This window comes from Pyrus communis, chromosome 13 (assembly GCF_041283825.1).
Source record: "Pyrus communis isolate YQ-2024b chromosome 13, ASM4128382v1, whole genome shotgun sequence".
Taxonomy (NCBI): Eukaryota; Viridiplantae; Streptophyta; class Magnoliopsida; order Rosales; family Rosaceae; genus Pyrus; species Pyrus communis.
In genome coordinates, this window is record NC_142577.1 from 25,562,358 (window position 1) to 25,582,040 (window position 19,683).

General features: G+C 38.3%; 4 protein-coding genes across 6 annotated transcripts; 1 reads left to right on the forward strand and 3 right to left on the reverse strand.

Annotated features, from left to right (window-relative positions):
* Positions 1–1,014: 1,014 nt before the first annotated feature.
* On the reverse strand, positions 1,015–5,492 carry LOC137735889 (uncharacterized). Its single transcript, XM_068475242.2, has 14 exons — positions 5,258–5,492; positions 4,629–4,767; positions 4,210–4,467; positions 3,814–3,988; positions 3,607–3,668; positions 3,281–3,456; positions 3,086–3,183; positions 2,725–2,783; positions 2,508–2,642; positions 2,164–2,426; positions 1,901–2,060; positions 1,670–1,745; positions 1,503–1,556; positions 1,015–1,422 (listed from the first exon to the last, which is right to left on the reverse strand). Exons 1-14 carry the CDS (start codon positions 5,317–5,319, stop codon positions 1,202–1,204), a joined length of 1,938 nt encoding a protein of 645 aa, XP_068331343.2. The 5' UTR covers positions 5,320–5,492; the 3' UTR covers positions 1,015–1,201.
* A 985-nt stretch (positions 5,493–6,477) lies between these two features.
* On the reverse strand, positions 6,478–11,256 carry LOC137737108 (uncharacterized). 2 transcript variants are annotated; one of them, XM_068476484.2, is made up of 14 exons: positions 10,816–11,256; positions 10,237–10,375; positions 9,871–10,128; positions 9,443–9,617; positions 9,231–9,292; positions 8,919–9,082; positions 8,725–8,822; positions 8,310–8,368; positions 8,090–8,224; positions 7,738–8,003; positions 7,480–7,639; positions 7,258–7,333; positions 7,101–7,151; positions 6,478–7,012 (listed from the first exon to the last, which is right to left on the reverse strand). In XM_068476484.2, the coding sequence occupies exons 1-14, from the start codon at positions 10,875–10,877 to the stop codon at positions 6,792–6,794; spliced, it is 1,926 nt and encodes a 641-aa protein (XP_068332585.2). In that variant the 5' UTR covers positions 10,878–11,256; the 3' UTR covers positions 6,478–6,791. The 2 variants fall into 2 exon arrangements, with proteins under 2 accessions (XP_068332585.2, XP_068332584.2); XM_068476483.2 differs by having other exon boundaries at positions 7,243–7,333; positions 10,816–11,195.
* Positions 11,257–12,174: 918 nt separating this feature from the next.
* On the reverse strand, positions 12,175–16,704 carry LOC137737435 (protein PECTIC ARABINOGALACTAN SYNTHESIS-RELATED). Its single transcript, XM_068476899.2, has 11 exons — positions 15,821–16,704; positions 15,646–15,696; positions 15,467–15,557; positions 15,278–15,354; positions 14,454–14,542; positions 14,069–14,188; positions 13,851–13,967; positions 13,537–13,680; positions 13,320–13,443; positions 13,028–13,219; positions 12,175–12,822 (listed from the first exon to the last, which is right to left on the reverse strand). The coding sequence occupies exons 1-11, from the start codon at positions 16,130–16,132 to the stop codon at positions 12,463–12,465; spliced, it is 1,677 nt and encodes a 558-aa protein (XP_068333000.2). The 5' UTR covers positions 16,133–16,704; the 3' UTR covers positions 12,175–12,462.
* Positions 16,705–16,715: 11 nt separating this feature from the next.
* On the forward strand, positions 16,716–19,617 carry LOC137736865 (ribose-phosphate pyrophosphokinase 4). 2 transcript variants are annotated; one of them, XM_068476168.2, is made up of 8 exons: positions 16,716–17,165; positions 17,280–17,595; positions 17,700–17,795; positions 17,917–17,985; positions 18,333–18,461; positions 18,572–18,671; positions 18,776–18,905; positions 19,411–19,617. In XM_068476168.2, the coding sequence occupies exons 1-8, from the start codon at positions 16,795–16,797 to the stop codon at positions 19,424–19,426; spliced, it is 1,227 nt and encodes a 408-aa protein (XP_068332269.2). In that variant the 5' UTR covers positions 16,716–16,794; the 3' UTR covers positions 19,427–19,617. The 2 variants fall into 2 exon arrangements, with proteins under 2 accessions (XP_068332269.2, XP_088539231.1); XM_088683105.1 differs by lacking the exon at positions 19,411–19,617 and having other exon boundaries at positions 18,776–19,098.
* Positions 19,618–19,683: the final 66 nt, after the last annotated feature.

The window sequence follows — 19,683 nt, forward strand, 5'->3', positions numbered from 1 at the left end:
CTTAATCTAACTAGGACAATAATAATATAACATAACATAATCATACTCCCATACTTAAATGACTAATTATTTATAAATTCTTTTTTACAACGTTATGACTTGTGTGCTTACGTAGCCAAATCCACTAATTAATTCTTGTAACTCATGATTATAAGTAACCCTACAATTATTATGGGTGCACACATGAAAGATGAACCTTTATAATGAGGGATGTATTAACCGAACTTATTCTTAAGTTGTACTTGAGATTTTTTGAGATGATTGTTTAGGAGAAATTAGAATTTTCTGCATTTTAAATATTTTTTAGATCAAACATTAATTTTTTTTTAAGATTGACACCACTCTATTTATCATTGTTGAATGAATTAAATTTTGATATTAGTGTGGTAGATATACACAAATCTCAAAATTTATACACATTCAATTGTATTACGTAGGGCGGTAAGCATAAAAGCGATAAAATTAAGGTGTCTCTATTAAAAAGCGACATATTTTTACAGGGCTTGACTCATAACATGATAGACATAAAATACAAAAAATTGATGTTACACTTTATTCTCGTTCAAAATATTATTTTTATCTTTATTTTAGATCGTGTTTGATATGTCGCATTCACCTTTGTAATCGCAAAATTATCCAAAAATGTGCATAATGTGCAGCTAGTGATGTAACATTCTTGGAAGCATTTGTGTTTCTTATTTTTTTAAATTTATCCGTATCATGCGGTAAAAAAATTATTTTAAATATTTTTATTTAAAATTAAACCTTGATAAAAATTGATCAAACGATATGATAAATATACACAATCCACAGATTTTCAAAATTCTCATCAAAAAATTCAAAAGGAATCCGTTGAATGTTTGACGACCGCATTAATTGTTTGTCGCTCCTGAGACAGTGACAATCAGATGACATTAGGCATGACGTCATAACATAAAAATAACGAAAAAGATAGATTTTAGCCGCCCCCAACTAAAATAAGAACACATGTCGAAATGGACGACATGTCGTATATAAAGTGAAGACCATCTTATTCTTTCATTCTCAAAGGCAAATATTTTTCCTTCCATGATGGGGCCTGCATATCACATATATTACAGAATGTGCCACTCCCCTTTTCCCTTTTACTTGCGGATAAAGAAAGAAGGGGAAGGAGAAACAAGCAAAACTAGACCCCAAAAACGCTCTGGATTATACTGCACTAACTGCAGGTCAGGATAATCAGTGCAGCCCCGTGCGACGGAACCGAAACTGAAATTGTGTCGCCTACAATCCCCAAGTCTTGTCCCGTCCATTCTTCTATTCCCCTGCACGAACCGCTGGCCAATTTCGTCATTGGAAGTTCTTTGGCTATGTCTGCTTTTTGCGCGGTTATAGTAGCCCAGTCGCCAAACAGATTGAAAAACGCTACGTATACTTCATCTGTAATTGCAGAGTCGCAAACAGAATTAGTTGCATTTACATCGATAAAGAAAAAAGAGTTGAGGAAATCGCGGCATGACCTGGGGTTCCAGTTGCAATCCAAGAGCGAGCAACGTCAGTGACGGCTTTGTTATCTGAACATGTGATCAACTTGTAAGTTGAGACTTAAAACCGTGATGGAAACATAATTTCAAGACTCGCCGACAGCATCAATGTATGAAGAGGCACTCGCGTTTTAGTTTATTACCTTCAAAGGAATCAATTCTTGCGCAGAGGCCGGAATAACTATTCACCAAGGTTCCATTGGGGTTCAACTCCCACATCTGTTAAGATCAGATATGTCATTTCAAAAAGTTGCTCATCCGCGGGATAATGCATTGCGTGCAGCTAGTTCAGATTGAACTCTCAGCGGTGTATCTATGTATGATATCACTTCTGTATAGAATTCAAAAGATCTATGAATCGGGACTTAAGATACCTGGTTCGCATCCCATCTACAAGGTGAAAAGAAACCTCTCTTAACGTCCTTCGAAGTAACCTTTTGTTTGGGAGAAGCATGCAAGCAAAGATCCTTTCCATCACTTGCTAATAAATTGACCTTCCCCTGATATCGCTGTTTGTCCGTTATGTCTTCATCTCTATATCAGCATTGAAACCAGATTAAGCAAAATCGTAACAGTGCAAGTAAACATAATAATAAAATTGAGAATAATGGATCAGCAAAAGATAAAGAAATATTACATTGCCAAGAGAGAATCTCTTTTGTTTAAGCAAAAAGGTGCCCGGTGTTTGCTCCTTGGGTTATCTCTCCAGCAGATGTGTTCAATATCTCGGTCAAGAGCTTGAGCAGACCAACCAATTGCTTTTGCATCTGCACAGGTAGTGAGGCCGAGAGAATGTGTATTTGAAGTTTTTGAATTTGTCAGATGTCTTCTTGATTGCTTGGTGCGAACTCGATCATCTTGCTTAACGGCTGCGCTCACATTACTTGTAAAGAGTGTAAACTGCAAATGCAAGAAGTCAAGATTTATGTTGATATCATGAACAAGTCTTAGGATTTTACGAAGTTACGTTTTTCAACATACCTCCCTATTATTTGAGCTAAAAGAATTTATGTCCAGCAAGGCATCATCTGTGAGCATTCTCATTAATTCATCTGTAAGTTTTCTCAAATCTCCTCCAAACATGATAGGAGACTTGGCCATAGACCACAAAGTCATCTGTGAAAACAAAAGCACAAGGTCAAAATGATTGCTCAGGGAAAATCGAGGACTTAAAAAACGAACTTGTCCATGTACGCACCTGTGTTCTTTGCTCATCTAAATTGAGATTCGACCATCTGTGTGGACCGTCATTTGTTTCTAATGTTTCAACGAGAACCATTCATCAAATATAGAACTCAAATTTCAACAGTTCGAGCTAATAAAGGGCATTTAAGAAAATCTGAAATTGCCAGAAGATAACCCTGAACCGCGTTAAAAAGATTAAATCTAGAACTATCCGGTTGAAGTTGCTCAGCGGTATTAGCATGGACAATGTTGGTCCTAGATATTAAACCGATTGTTTTGGCACTCGAAAATGTTGTATATCTAAGAATATCGAAAGGAAAATATTCATTGCCAATTTGCCATATGAATGAAAGGAGAATGCTGAGTCCAATAACCTGGTGCACTAAGCCATCCCAACGGTAGCATATCTAAGTCAGGCCATGACTTCCCCAGCATGCCTTTGGCTCCTATCATATTAGCAGCAGCAAAATCCCTGATACGGAATGTATTGTGTTCAGCACACACGAGAAACAACGAGTATGTGAATTCAATCTGAACGAAAACCTTTTACTGAAAGACAAGTTATTCACCTGGCTACATCAAAATGGGCTAGAATATCTCCCCATGAATCCCAATCATCCCCAGTTATACGGTACATGTTGACCATCCCATTTATAGGCTTGGCCATATCAGGCGTTGCACTGGTTCCGGGAGATAGAGAATACAATATAGGCGGTTGCCCAAGTGCATGCAGTTGCTGCAGATACTGGAAAATATACATCGTTTCTTAAGTATAAGGCTATAAGCACCCACTCTCCACCACAATATTAATGAAGATAAATGTGTATGTCTGCGAGAGAGAGAGAGAGAGAGAGAGAGAAAGTTCGGGGGCAATGGGGAGGGAGAAGAATTATACCTCTGAAATATAGGTTATTTCAGGTACATCTAAGTCATCACCAAACACGCAGTCATTTTTTACTGCAAGGGGGTTAAGTAGAGAAGCAACGAAACAGAGTTAGCAAGGGATAAAGTATTCCAATCATGCGTTGGCCGTCATCCATAACTGATGCAATCTTAATACCTAACCAAGCACAGTAATTTCTATAAGTAACAGTCGGCTTACCAAAATCAACACCCCAGTCAGCATACTGGTAGTAGAGTGACCTCAAGAAGGCCTTTCCGGCATCCAACTCGACATTCACACTCATGAATCCCTTGTCCATCCATGCGCACCTCCTGTCCGGGATCCCTATATCTTTTGCAGTCCATTGTCTTCCACCCTCTTCATAAGGAGACCCCTGATATAAAAAGCTCAAGTACTAAGATCAATGCCAACACCGAATCTTTCATTTTGCCCATTAAGCCACTTATGCTTTCGAAGATAAAACAAAATCACGTAGGTGTGTGCTTCCTGATTCTTTGTTAAAGATATAATTACGTTATACGATTCATCCTCCAAACTTATGTAAAATATAATGACAAGGAAAATGAGAGTCATGGGGCGATTAAGTAGCAGTACCGTTCTGACGTCCAAGATCTTGGTGTTCGCATCAAATGCCTGTGTACTTATTCCTCTCATGACATGGATCCCAAATTTCAGACCGAAGCTATGTACAAATGCTGCCACTTCAGTGAACCCTGTCCCATCTTTCGACGAAGGCCACCTATCTGGATCAGGCATCGGCCTCCCCCATTCATCGATTACATCAAATCCATAAGATTTGACATCAGCGCCAGGAACTTTCTTCCTATACCACAGGTAATCCACCACAGCATACTGCATTGGAGAGAAAAAAACAAAGAACTACATTAAAACACTCTCACACATACAAGTCCAACAACCAACAACCAAGCCTTGTGGTGTCGGCTGCATAAATCCTACGAATGAATGCAAAAAAAAAAAAAAAAAAACAAAAAAAATCAAATTCCACCAAACACCTCATATCCCTTACGAAGGAGCTTCTCTTTCATGATTTGGGCACTCTCCAGGAACTCATCCTCCGTAATAACCCAGATAAACGAGTCATACGAGTTCCAACCCCTCGGCGGGATGCTAGCAAGTTCTTGTGATGAAACCCTGAAATCAGTAAACATTTGCACACATAGTTTCAAATTAAATGTATCATTGCCATCTAGAAATGTCAAAAACCACGTAGTAACTGCAGATCACAAATAATTACTACCAAAAAAAAGAACAAACTGATAGCATTTATCCAATGCAGATGTTCCCAGTTACATGAAATTTGCATAAACCCAAAAGACAATTACTTGAGCTGAAAAATCCAAAAGACACAATCTTTTGGGTTGAAGAATTTTACAAATGCATATACATGTTTTTTTTTTTTTTTTTTTTTTTTACAACGGACCTCGTCTGTACGAGGGAATTTGATAATATATATGAATACACAAATGGGCAAGTTGCAATTAACAATTCAGAAATGGAATCTCACAGAAACAGTGAAACAAATTCTGGGTTGCCGAGTAAATGATCATGCTTATAATCAACGGTAAAAAGTGAAGAACTGGAGATGAAATGGTAAAAAGTAAAACTGGTTTTTTTTTTTCACCTCTGGCTGAGAAGACCGATGAAGAAACAGAGAGAGCTGAAAAGAAACAAGGACGCGTTCATTGCTAAATGCCGAGGCTTTAATCCGACTCCGACCGGACCAGAATTCAGACGACGGAATCAGACAGCCGGAAATGGAGTTAAGGATGGCAGTGAAACGTTACAGGCTTAAACCTTTGTCTTGACGCTGACATTTTATAACAACGTTTTGGTTTGGTCACGTATGGAAATCACGTAATGTTATTTAGAAAAAAATCTGGTGATTTAAAGAAGAATATTAAGATTTCTTGTTTCTAAATTAATCTTTCGTGCAAAGACGATCATTCGATTCCATCTTTTATTGTTTTAGGATATTTCATAAGTAAATAAAGAAAGTTTTGCTAACGTTGTTCTTGGTCAGTGTCAAGTGCCAACCGACATATATTTCACGCGCCTCTTTATTTTCAAATTCTTATTGTATAACTAGGCGTAGTTGACAAAATGATCATTGAGATTGATATAACTCCTTATTTTGACCCCTAACAATGAAAATCGATAGAAACGGTCTTTGACTTTGTCTGCCGTATATCATTTTAATCATTCCGTGAAAAATCCGTCAATATCCTTGTTAAGTGAAGGAGTTAGTTTGACAAAAATACTTTTTAAAAGATGGTTACGTGACTGTTTGCGTGACAATTGAACAATGATATTAACAGATTTTTCACAAAATGACCAAAGCAATTTACAACAGACAAACTCACTTCTATCGATTTTCATTGTCATGTACCAAAGTGAAGAGTTATACCAATCTCAAAGATCACTTTGGCTAAAAAAAGCCTTGGTTATATATGTTTAATCGGGATACTTTGATCCAAGTCCAAAAATTTGAGCTGTTATTGGATTTAATCCAGTTTTCCTATTTTTCGAGTTTAATTAAATTTCTTGATTTGAATATTTGAATATGAAAATCTAACCACTTTCATAGAAAACAATTAAAAGAAAATATATGTGTAATCATGTATGAATCCTATATCGTAGGTTGACAAAATATATTTAACCTGTGATAAAGATATCTATGAAAATAAATAAAAATTAATCTACCCATCATCCATTAAAATAATTCAAAAAATTTCATCTTTCATACATTTACTAACCTATGATGGAGTTGAAGAAAAAATTGATAACGAATTAGGAGCAGGAAAAAGGACAAACAATATTTAATTCTTCAATTTAACCCTAAAATTGGGACAAAGAAAAGCATATAAATAAAGGATAATATTTATCACAATTTAATAAAAAGATAATAAAAAACTTGATGTGAATAATCAGGAAATGGACCTAATCCAACTAAGTGGACTAAACCCAATAATAATGACCCCGTAAAATCGGACTTATATTATTGCCCGGGCTTTGCCTTCCATGATGGGGCCTACATACCACAGATATTACAGCATGTGCCACTCCCGTCTCCCCTTTTGCTTGTTTCTTCCCCTTTTGCTTGTAGAAAAAGAAAGAAAAGGAAGGACAAGAAGCAAAACTACACCCAAAAAATGCACCTAACTACAGTGCAGGACAATCAGTGCAACCCCGTGTGGTATAACCGAAAATGAAATTGAGTTGCCTATTACCCCTAAGTACCGTCCCGTCCATACTTCCGATCCTTCGCACGAACCTCTGACCAATTTTGTCATTGGAAGTTCTCTGGCTAAGTCTGCTCTTTCTGCGGTTATAGTAGCCAATTTACCGAGCAAATTGAAAAACGCTACGTATATTTCTCCTGCAATTGCAGAAATGCAAACAGAATTACAATTTGACAATTGAGAAATATGCAATAGTTGCATCGACAATTGAGAAATATGCAAAACCTTTTCTTCCAGTTGCAATCCAAGAGCGGGCAACGTTGTTAATGGCCTTAGCTGAACAGGTGATCAACTTGTAAGCTAAAATCATGATTTATACATAATTTCAAAACTCACTGACAGAATCAGTGCACGAAAAGGCACTCACGTTTTAATTTATTACCTTCAAAAGGATCAATTCTTGCACAGAGGCCAGAATAACTATTCACCAAGGTTCCGTTGGGGTTTAACTCCCACATCTGTTAAGATCAATTATGTCATTTCAAAAAGTCGCTCAATCACGGGACAATGCATTCCGTAGACCTTGTTTAGATTGGACTCTCAATGGTGTGTGCAAGATATCAATTCTGTATACATTAAATATATGAATCGGGACCGAGGATACCTGGTTCGCATCCCATCTACAAGGTGAAAAGAAACCTCTCTTAACGTCCTTCGAAGTAACCTTTCGTTTAGGAGAAGCATGCAAGCAGCGATCTGTTCCATCACTTGCTACTAAATTGACCTTCCCCTGATATTGATGTTTGTCTGTTATGTCTTCATCTCTATATCAGCAGTGAAGCCAAATTTATCAAATTCCTAACAGCGCAAGTAAACATAATGAAACTGAGAAAAATGATCAGCAAAGCTAAAGAACTATTACATTGCCAAGAGCGAATCTCTCTTGTTTAAGCAAAAAGGTGCCTGATGTTTTCTCCTTGAGTTTTCCGTCCAGCAGATGTGTTCAAGATCTTGGTCAAGAGATTGAGTGGACCAACCAATTGCTTTCGCATCTGCACAGGTAGTGAGACCAAAAGCATGTGTATTTGCAGTTTTTGCATTTGTCAGATGTCTTCTTGATTGCCAGGTGTGAAACTTATCATCATTCTTAACGGCCCTCGCATTCACATTACTGGTAATGTATGAAAACTGTAAATGCAACAAAACAAGATTTTACGTTGCTACCATGAACAATTTTTATTCTTAGGATTAAATGAGTTATTTATTCAACATACCTCCCTATTATTTGAGCTAAAAGAATCTATCTCCAGCATGACGTCATTTGTGATGATTCTCATTAATTCATCTGGAAGTTTTCTCAAATCTCCTCCAAACATGAGAGGAGACCTGGCAATAGACCACAAAGTCATCTGTGAAAATAAATGCACAAGGTTAAATTGATTGCTCAGCTAATCGGAAAGGACTTAAAAGACCCACTTGTCCTCATGCAACTACCTGTGTTCGTTGCTCCCCTAAACCGAGATTAGTCCATCTGTGAGGACCATGATTTGAACCTAATATTTTCAAAACATAAAACAGAAACTATGAGAACCACGCATTAAATATAGAACTCAAATTTAAACATTTCAAACTAATAAGGTGCATTTCAGATTTTCTAGATTTTCAGGAGATAAATAACCCTGCAATGCCTTATAATGATGATTAATTCTAGAACCATCTAGTTGAAGTTGCTCAACCGAATTGGCATGGATAAAGTTGGTCCTAGATATTGAACTTGATTGTTTTGGCACTCAAATGCGTCGCGATGACAACCCATCAGCATGAAAGCAAGCGTCAATAGAGCTCAGTCATCTATCTAAGAATATTAATAGGAAAATATTCATTGCCATATAAAGGAAATAAAGATGACCTGGATCGCTAAGCCATCCCAATGGGAGCATATCTAAGTCAGGCCATGACTTCCCCAGCAAGCCTTTGGCTCCTATCATATCGGCAGCAGCAAAATCCCTGATACGAAATGTATTGTGTTCAGCACACACGAAAAACAAAGAATATGTGAATTCAATCTGAACGAAACCTTGTACTGAAAAACAAGTCATTCACCTGGTTATATCAAAATGGGCTAGAACATCTCCCCATGAATCCCAATCATCCCCAGTTATACGGTACATGTTGACCATCCCACTTATAGCCTTGGCCATATCAGGTGTTACTCTGGTTCCAGGAGATAGAGAATACAATATAGGACGCTCAAGTTGCTTCAGAATCTGGTAAAGGATGCATTATTTGTTAAGCACCCACTCTACACCACAATACCGCTGAAGATACATGTGTGCGTGTGTGATAGAGAGAGAGAGAGAGGAGAAAGAGAGGGGGGGGGGGGGGGGGGGGGCGTGGATGGGAAGCCAGCCTTACCTCTGAAATATAGGTTATTTCAGGTACATCTAAGTCTTCACCAAACACGCAGTCATTTTTCACTGCAAGGGGGTGGGTAAGAGAAGCAACCAATGATAAAGTTAGCAAGAGATAAAGCATGGACTTGGCTAATAATATCAGGGGAAGTATCCTGATGACACGACTGATGCAATCTTAACATTGAACCAAACATGGTAATTTTTGTTAATTACCAAAATCAACACCCCATTCAGCATACTGTTTATAGAGTGACCTCAAGAAGGCCTTTCCAGCGCCCAACTCGGTATTCACACTCATGAAACCATTGTGCATCCATGCGCATGTCCTCTCCTTAATCCCTATATCTTTTGCAGTCCATTTTCTTCCAGCCTCTTTGTAAGCAGTCCCCTGATAAGGAACGAGAATAAAAACTCAAGCACTGAGATCAATTGCTGATACCAAGTCTTTAATTTTCCCCCAGTACACCACTTATGTTTTTGAAGTTAAAAATGAATTACGTAAGTGTGTGCTTTCTGAATCTTTGTTAATGATAAACTACTACAATATTCGATTCATCCTCCAAACTTATGTATGATCACTACAAAAATGAGAGTCTATGTACATTTTCTGAATCTTTGTTGGTGGGATTAAGTAGTATTACCGTGTTGGTGTCCAAGATAAAGGTATTCGCATTTACTGCCTGTGTACTTATTCCTCTCATGACATGAATCCCAAATTTCAAACCGAGGCTATGTACTTTTGCTGCCACTTTAGTGAACCCCTTCCCACCTCTCGACGAAGGCCACCTAACTGGATCAGGTATAGGCCTCCCCCACTCATCAATCACATCAAACCCAAGAGAATCAACATAAGCGCCTGGAACTTTTCTCCTATACCACAGGTAATCCACCACAGCATACTGCATTGAAGTGAAAAAACAAAGATACATGAAAACACTCTCACACGTACAAATGAATGCGAAAAAGGAAAAAAGGAAATCGAATTCTTATTGTATTCCAGCAAACACCTCATATCCATGAGGAAGGAGCTGCTTTGCCATGATTTCGGCATTTTTGGAGAACTCTTCCTCTGAAATAGTCCAGATAAACGAGTCATACGAGTTCCAACCTCTGGGCGGGGTGCTAGCGCGATCTTGTGATGATACCCTGAAATCAGTACACATTTGCAAACACAATTTGCATCACAAAACCAGAAACATTGAGATGATCAAACTAAAACAAATTAGTAACAGAAAATCGCCGATTTGTACCCAAAAAAAAATCCTAATAAATAATTAAAACAAAATAGTGACAACATGTATGCATCCAATTAGTTACTTGAAGTATACAGATTAATTTTCTTTTAATTGGGAGCAATTATTTGAGCTAAAAAACCCAAAAGAAACAATCTTTTGGAGTGAAGAATGCCACAGATGCAAATATTGACAAACAAATGGGCAAGTTGCAATTAACAATTCAGAACTGGAATCTCACAGAAACACTGAAACAAATCTGGGTTGTCGAGTAAATGATCAACAGCAAAACACAGAGCAAGTGAAGAATTGAAGATGATGAAATGGTAAAAAGTAGAAGTGGTTTTTTTTTACCTCTGGCTGAAGAGACCGAGTAAGAAGCAGAGAAAGCTGAAGAGGAACAAGGAGACATTCATGGCTAAAAGTAAAGGCTGAAGCTTTAACTCAAATCCTGGAAATTTGATTCCGATCAGACCAGGCCGGGATTCAGGAGATGGAGATGGAATTAAACAGTGGGAAATGGAGTTAAGGATGCTTTATCCTGCTCCGTTGTCTTGGGGCTTGAAAATGACGACATGCCATTTAAAGAACAAGAAGAAGAAGATTAAAATGTTTTTATCTTCCGGAATTTTGTTTTCTTGTGCCTCGCTTGCCGTCGACGTGGAGGATATATTGACGTACAAGAACGGGATCGAGGATTCTTGGATCTTTCCAAAAAGGAATCGGTGAGGATCATCTCTCTTAATCTTGGTCATCAGCAAGTGCCAAATTCTAAGAAAAAAATTAATTGGGCTCATCAATAGATGAAACGAAGTTCGCTTCAATAACCGATTTAAAGACTTTTATGCTTGTAATTAAAATAATTTATATTATAACTCAATATGTAAAGGTAATTTGTGCAAAACAAAAAATCAATCAAATATGAAATCGTTTGATCATTCAACTTTACCAAAAACATATGGATGGATTCGATAAATGAATTGTGAACCTATTATGTATTTAATACAATTGATTGACTAAACAACCTTAGTTTTAATTGATTATTTGTCGATATAATATTTATTAGTAGTTATAATATGAACGATTCCAATCATAAGCACAAACTTATGTGAATTAGTTGCAAACTAAATTAAAGAGAAACTTCTCCTCAGGGAGTAGTGTAAACTTTCTAATAATAAAGAGCCAAATTCCGAAAATGAGATTAATTATTGAATGTTTTTTTTATTAATGTCATGATCAATTAAACGGTTTAATTAAAACACAAATATGGTTATTGATCGTATTAAATGGGTTGAGGTGATCTTATTTTTTATTTTATCTCATTTCAAAGCACCACTATTTTTTTTAAGATCTTAGATTTGGATTTAAGCCAAAAAAAACAAAATATGCGCCCAAAATGGGTTTTAATAATAACGTCTTGTAACTAGGCACGAATATTTCCGTGTATTAAAAAAAAAAAAAAAAAATCTGCATGAATTTAAGTTTTTATTTACATCTTCTATCAAATATAGATAATTTACTTCCGTCATTGAAGAATTTTCCGGCAAATAAAAGATCTAAAATGTCCATTTGAAAGCATTTTGCGTCTCCCATAAAAGATCTAAAGTTTGACCTTCATAAATTACGAGTAGTAAAATGAAAAATAGATTAAAAGTACTAAAATAAACTAAACACCACTAGGCTGCTAGGTGCTACAATTATGGCTCACAAAAATCAGCATGGAATGATTCAAGCAGCAATCACCACCTGAAAAACATCTTTCACATTCCTCTAATAATTTACACAGTTCTGATGATACAAGCAAAAACTATCTGACATTCTTGACACAACCCCAAAAAAGTTTGATTTTTCCTCAATTTTCTTCTATCACATAGAGCAACATTCTTTCAAACCTTTCGGGTACAAATTCACGATTTCATCTCCCAGGTATACGTTCTCTGAGCTCTTGGAGGAGATGCTCCCTTATAATCGACTGTCAAGTTTGTCAACCATATGTTCTGTTCAAGCTTTACACATGCAAGGAGTTAGAGGGTTCTCCCACAAGTCGTAGTTTGGGAAGGTCGCTTCTGGTAATCCAGTTCGTGTTTCGTGGGTGACTACTACATCGTCTGCAAAGGTGGCCCAGCCCATGTAAGGGTCCCCAAAAGACTTGGACATCAGCCCCTTGTCTGGTTTTATTGATTTTTGACGATGACCCATGTACCTGCGTGCCCCTATGATCAGCTTAGCAAAGTTTCCTCCGTGGGTCATCACGAATACATCAGACTTCAAGCACACCAGGAAGTCGAGCGCTGCCAAGCTAGTCACATGCTTCCTGAATTTATCCAACTCCAGCTTGGCTGCCAACTCTTCTTTCGTTACCTTTATGAATAGTAAAATGAGCGGATCAAAACAGTGTCCACATACAAATCCCCTGATTATTCTCATTCGGAATCTCATTTTCTATAAGATGCTCTAAATAATGGAAAAAGGTATAATCTTTTCGATCTAATTGAAACTAATGAGCCGTCTTCATAAGACAAGTTCAGTCAGTAGAGCTATGGTAAACGAAATTAGAGGTGCATACCAGATTTGGGAACATGTTCCTCAGGGGCGCCATCCTGTTGTGGCCACCATAAACCTGTCCTGAAGCAACATAAATTTGAGTTTCCTTAGGATAGCCCATTGCTCGAAGAATGACAGCTACTTCCCCAGGCTCAAGGGGGCATCGCCCTTCCTTTCGCTTCTGCAGGGCTAGTTGCCATAGATGGGTACCATTCTGCATACCAAAATCACCATCAAAAGAAAAAGAAACACAATAAGACTGGTATTCTTTTAAGATTCTGACTTCATAACGTAGACCTCGATATTTTATTTACCTTGTATCGTCTCGGCCATTCTTTATATCTATATTCTGCCATTAGAGCTTTCTCTTCCCTTGTGCCCACAAAATCACAGAAAGATAAGCCTACCATTCCTTTCTCAAACCTAAGATGAAGGGCCCTGCAAGTGTAGAATTGTTAGTGAAGTTAAGGTACAATTACCAGAAATCTGAATGGATTTTAAGCTCACTTTCGTAGTGCCAATGTTACATACATATAAGGATTGGAACCTCCAGTGCGATTTCTCATCCTTGATGCCAACAGATCAGCCATCTCCTCTATCTCGGGAAGAAATTTAAGAGCATGATAATTCACCCTGCACCTTAGCCTGTTGATTTCTTGAGGGACATTGTCATACCTGAAACCAGAGATGTATGATATTGTTAGCTTGTTATACATTGTTGATTTCTAACAGATATAAATGCTTACATTTTTTAAAGACAAAAGAAACTTTCAGTCCTTTTCTTTCTACAAGAGTGTGCCTTGTGAGCTTTGGACAGCAGACCAGTATAAGAATTCCCAACTTACCCGAGTCGATCGACAAAAGGTTTTAGGGCCATTATCTTCTTTTCCTTAATTCGTGGCAGAACATTGTCTATGTAAAATTGTGCAGGTGCATACTTTGGAATGTTCTTTACTGTTCGTCTAAAGAAAAAAAATTCACAAATCAGTGCGAGTTGAAGAGAAAAATCCATACAAATTGGAGGGAGGGGGAGGGGGAGAGAGAGAGAGAGAGAGTGCTTAACCTTATACTTGTAAATAGCTCAGCTTTGTCAGTAAACCACTCAGGAATATCACGAACAATTCGTACATCATCCTTCAGGTAATCAATGAAATGGTCAACATCAAAGATATCTTCAAACTTCCTGCAGACATTGTCATACTCAAATCAAATTGCAATAATAAGAGATCCCAAAACAATATCTTATGAAGCAATTTCAAATAGGGATATTTCCAAAAGATCTTTAAAAAGCATGAAAGCAATAAGATTACAGTTTTTCAAGATTTGTTACAGAGACCATTAACATCAAAATGGTATTTTCCTGCTGTTTAATCGCATATATACTTATATACTGGTTTTACGACTTTACACTATTATGACAGTGTATAAAAATAGAGGCAAAATCTCACGTTTGGTCTTTCCAAATCTGGTCCTGCTTCAGCACAGGCAAAATAAGGGTGGCATTCATTATTTTAGCCACAGCTACTGCATTGCATATCTGCATGGAAAAGATATACATTACAGTTCACATACAAAGATAAGGCAGAATCATCCGGCTTTAACTTTCTAAAAGAGTAATACAAATAAACTTACAGAACCATATCTCAAACTAATATGCAAATAAGCAATCAGAATAGTGCAAATCTCCACCATTATAATTTATGGACAACTAATGGAAAGGGTGAAACGATTGCTTTTCGTACACCATATAAAAGTAATGGAAAATACGGGGTTGAAAAAGTAGATGAGTGAACAATTTTGTGTTTGAACAAAGAAATTCAGCCAAGCTACAATGTCATATAAAAGATCAGTCAAGCTCTTATGATGACAACAACAGCAGAGAAAATGTAATGAGCTTAAAACCAATGAAAGAGTGACAAGCTAACACACAAACACAACAAAGCGACTGCATTGCCGCATCAGCAGACAAGCTGTTGCTTTAGTCAGGCATCCATCCAGGTGGACACCAAGCAGGAAAACATAATATGGTTGAAGTTGTACAAGATGAACTATTACAGCTAATTAATTGTGACTAATTGGTAACAGTCTGTGGCCATCACTTAACATTACAACCAATGCTCAGGAGCTCCTGAAAAAACTCTCCATAAAATTCTAAAAATGTTTTCTTCCGTTTTCTCTAAGTTTCTCATTCACTTCATTCTCACAATGTGCAAAAATTAGGAGAAAGAAATTTTCTTGAACAGATAAACGATATGACGGAGCAAGAACGTACCGCAATTCTTTGCTGATTTAGACCACCTTCAGCGTGAATAAATATGTACCCAGTTGTTTCGTTTTCGGGTGGAAGATCTGCACAATGCCAGAAAGATTCTAAATTTAGAACGGTAGAACTAGACATAGTATTAAAGAAGATCACAGATCCAGTGCATCAAGTTAACAACAAAACAAGAGCTCAGCTCACCTGAAATCCCACCAAGGCGGCGCTCGGCACAGGGCTTCCAAGATGTGGTTGCTGAATACGGATTCTCCCATAGCGAAGGTGATTCCTTGACCTAGAAATGTAAATTTAAGTTCAACAATCTCACAATTACATCACAGAAATTCCAACGTTGACCAAGCAAACAGCTTTCCCCAACTTACATGAGGGCAGTGAAGAGTAATGCCATCTTTTTTACACAAGTAAGGAGCATTCTGCAACACAAAGCCAAACAAACCAATTCAAAAACATCGAATTGCACAGCTCTAAGCAAGATTATCCTATCCCAATTGCCAAACACCAGAAATCCGAACAGGAAAAAGCACAAACAAGCCATACCACTCGTTTCACGATCGCCAGAATCGAGACCAGGCCGAAGATTGCGACGGCGATGACGATGAAGAGTGAGATCCTGGAGCTGTTGGGGTCGTCGGAAAGGGAGGGGCAGATGGATTGGAAATGGGAGAGGAGGGGACGGTCGCGATCCTTGAAGGGGGGGCGACCGCGGCCGTCGTCGTCGTCTTGGGGCTCAGTGTCGGAGATGAGAGGGGAGGAGTCCTCGTCGCGCTTCATTGGAGAAGAAGTGGCTCGAGCCCCCATCGAGATGGAGTGCCTGAGCTCCGCCATGGCTCGTTTCGGACTGTACGTCATGTTTTTTTTGAGGTTTTACTGGCTTCTGGTTTGTTAAATGTGGAGTGGGGTAAAGCCAAAGCCGATGTAACTTATTTTATTTTTAGAGGAAATTGGAGCAATGTGGCTTAATTTTAACCTTATTAGTGTAATGATGCTTTAATTAAAATCTGTAATTCATTCGTCAAAATATGCAATCATTTTCATCATTTTTGTTAAAAATTTCGTCAAAATGAGTCATATGTCACTCATGTGTGGTATCAAGATCAAATATGAAAAATTAAATAAGAAAAATTGTAATATTAGTCTTAAAACTTTAACTTAATTGACTCTTTAACTCAACTGGAACAACAATTTCTCAAACTTCATTGTATCAATGATCATTCCAACCTGACTTATTTTGACAGAATTCTGATAGAGCTAACGAAAAAGATCATAGCTGCACATTTTAAAAAGTTAAAAGATCAATAGTCATAAATTTTTAATTAAAAAACTAGTTAAAATTAAATAACCATTTCTACAATTTTTTCTTATTTTTATTTATGCGCAATGTAAATGACATTTTCGGACATTTAGACTAACTCCAGAGATAAGTCTCAAAATTTGCTTTCTGTTCCCGTCGAAAACACGCAGAGACGGAGCCGAGGAGCTCGGCACTCTACAAGCACACCAGTGACCGCCACATGGCGGCCACTCGAGGCCTCCCGTCTTCCTTCCAAAACCCTGCCTTCCCAGCCGCGCCCAAATGTCCCATTCCTTCCTCCGCCGCTTTCCATATCAAAGCCTCCACCTTTACGAAGAAGAAGCAGTACAGCAGCAACATCATCAGGTGCGACATCAAGAGCTTCGGCCACCCGCACAACCTGACCATCGAGCGGGACTCTCCGGTTCACGTCTTCCGCGATGCTTCCGAAGCCCAATTGTCAATGGCATCCGATTCGGCAGGGAAGAAGGCGAAGAAGGTCTGCCTTTTCTACTGCGCCGAGACCAAAGCCCTCGCCCAGAACGTCGCCGCCCAGTCGGACTCCATCGTGCTCCGCAGTATCACGTGGAGGTGAGAGCTCCGACTGCAAGCGTGGCAATTGGGCATTTTGCCTCCAAGAATTTAACTTTCGTTTGTGGGATTTGTTTCTGTTGCTTCAATTTTGTAAATTTTGGATTCTTTTAGGAAATTTGACGATGGGTTCCCCAACATTTTCATACCCAATGCTCATGGAATTCGAGGGCATCATGTGGCGTTTCTGGCCTCGTTTAGCTCCCCGTCGGTCATTTTCGAGCAGTTATCTGTGATTTATGCATTGCCCAAGTTGTTCATCTCCTCATTCACTCTGGTGCTTCCATTTTTTCCGACGGGGACTTCAGAGCGTATGGAGGATGAGGGAGATGTCGCCACTGCTTTCACGCTCGCCAGGGCATTGTCGAACATTCCCATTTCGATGGGAGGGCCTACTAGTTTAGTCATCTATGATATCCATGCCTTGCAGGTTTTTCTATACCACATTTAGCATACAAAATTGCCTTCTCTTGGTAATGAGCAATGTGCAATGATTTCTGACCGTGTTGTTTTGATTGTTTGTTGCGTGTTTAGGAGCGGTTTTACTTTGGAGATAATGTCTTACCGTGCTTTGAGAGCGGGATCCCTTTGCTCAAAAATAGGCTTCAGCAGCTCCCTGATTCCGACAATGTAAACTGTGTATCTCCTCCCCATCTGTTGAGTCATAGAAAATCGTAGACGGCGACAAGGAGTAATTATTCAAAACAATTCTTATTTCTAACCTTGTTTGATGAATTTCTTCACATTTCAGATATCCATTGCTTTTCCTGATGATGGTGCATGGAAACGATTTCATAAGCAGCTGCATCATTTCCCAACAGTATGTTCTGCTTTCCTTTTCCTAATAACAAGGACGATATATTTCCTGTGCGCGTGTCTGTATGTTTAGTTGAAGCATAAATATGATAGTTGTCTTATTTTCGTCGCGTTTATTCTGGTTATTATGACTTAAAGGATCTGATCATTGATGCATGTGCAATACACCTCATAGTTATTCATCTGAAAGCTTATAGTCTTGTGTACAAGGCACAGCTAAACAGTGTTCGTTCAACTACTGTTGTGCCATCTCCTTGGCTGAGATTTTCATGGGCCTTACATTTTCTGCAAGACGGCTTGCTTTAATTATGTGTCTTGCCGACTGCCTAACCTTCAAAAACTTGAATGCAGATTGTCTGTGCTAAAGTTCGGGAAGGTGACCAACGAATCGTGCGTATTAAAGAGGGAGATCCTAGAGGACGACATGTTGTGATTGTTGATGATTTGGTTCAATCTGGTGGTACCTTGATCGAATGCCAGGTATCCAGATCCTGAGCAAACTTCTTACTTACTGCCTCATAAAGAAAGAGCTGTTCCATTTGTTCACAAGTTAATCTGAAATTCCATATTACGGTCTCATCTTGTTTTAGAAAGTTTTAGCCGCCCATGGAGCAGCAAAAATCAGTGCTTATGTAACACACGGGATCTTTCCTAATCGATCATGGGAACGCTTTCAAAGTGATTACGGAGGTATTACATGCTCTACTTACCACCATATGGTGCTAACTTGCTTGAGACTCTCCAAGTACAATTTCTAATTCCCTTGTGCATTCCTTCCTTCTTTTCCCAACCAGGGCACCCCGAGCATGGGCTGACCTACTTCTGGATTACGGACTCGTGTCCACTGACAGTGAAAGATGTGAAGAACAATCCACCATTTGAAGTTCTTAGCCTTGCTGGGTCCATAGCGACTACTCTTCAAATGTAAGAGTAACTTCGAAGCACTAGTTAGAAGGTGCCTTCTCTTTGGTTTTTGTTATGTTTTTGCCCCACCCTTTCCTCCTATGACGGGGTTGAATCAGGCATAGAGAACATTAAAGCACTTGAGAATCCGGATGTGGCGAAGAAATTTTCACCTTTTTAGCAGATATGATAGCCAACTTTGGGACTTCTATAACGATAAATTAGTTCAGTCCGTCAGCCATAATGTAGCTCTAGGAATAGAGCAAGAACGAATAACTGTTTATAACGTACAAAGTGGTTCTAGGCTTCTAGCATATACTTTCTTAAATTATGGATTTTCGTAGTGTAATTCAACGATCGGAACCATTCAGTTTTTAAGCTCTTTCAAGTATTATTCATGCTAAATTTGCCTAAATCAATATTTTGTTGATTATCTACATTTTCATTCCAACTTTATCTAGAGAATTGTGCCTTTATGGTCGTTTTAAATGACGCATTAGTTTTGGATTTGGATGATTTTTTGCAGGATGGCCCATGAATGAAGACCTGAAGACCTAAATATAGACGTCGCGCTGGTTTAAATCCATCATGGGATTAGCTTGACCATAACTTGAGAGAAAGCCACGGGCATCCTTATTACAGAGAGCGTGTATATGCATACATAATACTTATGTCATATATTTATAGGCAAAACAAACAAAAACTTCTGATATTTATTTAACTCTCTTACAAATGCTGGTTCGTTCTGTGCTTACAAGTAAAAATTAATAGAAAAACAAATGAAAAAAACCTTAAAAAT